Here is a 2,438-nt window from a genome sequence, read left to right as displayed (position 1 = left end):
AGATCCTTAAGCGCTGTAACAGTTTGCTCGTCGCTTTTGTCAATAACAGTGTTAGCCAATCTTAAGAACTCGTCAAGTTTGAAGGGTTCAAACCGTCGTCCGCCATTGATGGAGGATGAAGCTCCTTCAAACCCTAATTTTGGCGGCGGTTGTAAAGAAGACGATTTAGGGCCCAAGCTCTCGCCTTTCTCATTCATTGATGTAGCCTCTTCCTCCATGGATTCTGGTGTACCGTCTTCAGCTGGATTAGTGCTCGTTGCCGTTGCTTTTTTACTGCGCGTCCTTTTTTCTCCCATAAGCCCTAAGTATGGCGTCTGCAAATTTTTTGTTGTTTCAGCCCTCAAAACACGTTCACTTTCCGGCAGACTTCCATTCCCGATCTCTGAAATCCATAGGTCATCGTCCCCATTCGTCTGATCCTCCATTGTCGCCGGAAATCTGACCAAAAATGGCGATTCACCTACCAATCGCGATTTTTCAGATTCCGCATTAAGAACTCGCGGATCGCCGGAATCTTGACCTAAACAGTCTTTCTGTCGTCGTCCTCCATCGCCGTCGACCTCTCCTTCACCGCCGGAGCCTCCTCATTGTCGCCGGCGGCAGTTTTAGTGGTTAGGGCAAGTGTGTGTGTGTTATGTGGTGTAGTAGTGTGTGAGAGAGAATATTGAGAGTCCATTTTTTTAGAGAGAGAATTTTTGCTAAGCGCTATTTTGCATGGTTTTTTCCAGTAATAATGTATGAAATTGTTATCATTACTGTTGTTTATGGTGCTTCTGAAGTGATTGGTCGACGGGCCCTATGGAATTCTTTACAAACCCTTGCCCCACAGTGTACGGACGTTCCATGGCTAGTGGGAGGGGATTTCAATGCAGTCTGCGATATTAATGAGGTGTGTGGCATCTCGGGAGATATAAGGATTGCCATGGAAGATTTCAACAATTGTATTCAGGAAGCTGGATTGTTGCCAATGCCTATGCAAGGTGAATGGTATACTTGGCACAATTGCAGCATGAGTATGAGGAGCCTATGGAAACGATTGGATAGGATACTCATCAATGATCGCTGGCTCGCACGGTTTCCTACCTCATCATATCATAGCCTTACACCCCGTACTTCGGACCACTCGTCGTTGGTCTTATTTGGGGACTCACAGTATCATAATAATGGAGGTATGTTTCGGTTCGATAATTACCTAACCCTTTCGCCTAATTTTATCTCAGTGTCCAGAATATTTGGCAACATGAGGTGATTGGCGTGCCTATGTATGCGGTGACACGTAAACTTAAGGCCCTGAAACCGGTCTTCAGACAACAGAGGAGGAATAAAGGGGATTTGTCCCATAATGTCCAATTGGCGAAGGGATTTCTCGAGGAGGCGCAAAACTATTCCTCTACCTTGAACACTGCTGTCGTTTTGTGTATGCAAAAGCTGTCAAGATTGAGCAAATTATGCTACAGCAAAGAGCTAAGATGCAGTGGATGAAGGGGGGTGACCAATGCTCCAGGATTTTCTTTCGCAAGATCGCTCAAAGAAGGGCGGGGAGGAGGATCTTGCAGATTAATGATGAGAGTGGAACCACTCACACAGAACCGGAGGAGGTTATACATGAGTTTGTATCCTATTATCAAAACCTCTTAGGAGGTAACAGACGTCAAATATTGGTGGACATTAACTATCTTAGACCTTGGGCGAGGCATATTATTACCAATGAGGAGGCGAGCCAATTGTGCTTACCTTTTACACCGGATGATGTGAAGAATGCCGTGTTCGACATTGCTGAGGACAAGGCTCCGGGCCCTGACGGATACTCATCTGGATTCTTTAAAGTAGCTTGGCCAGTGGTGGGGACTGAGGTTACAAGGGCGGTACTGAATTTCTTCACCACGGGGAAACTTCTTAAGTAAGTTAACTCTACATTATTGGCATTAATTCCAAAGGTACATAATCCTATGACTGTTGGTGATTTTAGACCATTTATCACGCTGCAATGTTTTACATAAGATCATTGCTAAATTACTTGTCCAACAATTGAGTGTGGTGCTGGACAAGTTAATCAATCCTAGTCAGGCAGCATTTATCCCGGGACGAAGCATTGGAGACAACATTTTGGCTCAGGAACTGTTCAGGGATATAATCAGACGCGACTCCCCCCTAGATGCGCACTTAAAGTGGACATTAGGAAGGCCTATGACACGGTTGAATGGGACTTCCTTGTGGCGACTTTGCAGCTATTTGGGTTTCCACCAACCTTCACAAGGTGGATTGAGGAGTCCATCTCGACGACCTCTTTTTCGGTTGGTCTTAATGGAAATCCACATGGGTTCTTTGCTAGAGCGAGAGGTCTACGTCAGGGAGATCCTTTATCCCCATTCCTATTTGTGCTTGTTATGGAAGTTCTGCATATTGACCAGGATGAATTATTTTCTTTTCATTGGAAG

General features: G+C 45.3%; 1 protein-coding gene across 1 annotated transcript; it reads left to right on the top strand.

The window, feature by feature from the left end:
• Positions 1-733: 733 nt before the first annotated feature.
• Positions 734-1,904, top strand: LOC148784442 (uncharacterized). Its single transcript, XM_088876831.1, has 2 exons — positions 734-1,169; positions 1,429-1,904. The coding sequence occupies exons 1-2, from the start codon at positions 734-736 to the stop codon at positions 1,902-1,904; spliced, it is 912 nt and encodes a 303-aa protein (XP_088732957.1).
• The last annotated feature ends 534 nt before the right edge of the window (positions 1,905-2,438 follow it).

The sequence above is a fragment of the Sesamum indicum genome, linkage group LG13, assembly GCF_026168435.1.
Source record: "Sesamum indicum cultivar Baizhima isolate 11 linkage group LG13, ASM2616843v1, whole genome shotgun sequence".
Taxonomy (NCBI): domain Eukaryota; kingdom Viridiplantae; phylum Streptophyta; class Magnoliopsida; order Lamiales; family Pedaliaceae; genus Sesamum; species Sesamum indicum.
The sequence above is the reverse complement of the archived record's forward strand: the minus strand, read 5'-3'. Positions and strand labels throughout refer to the sequence as shown.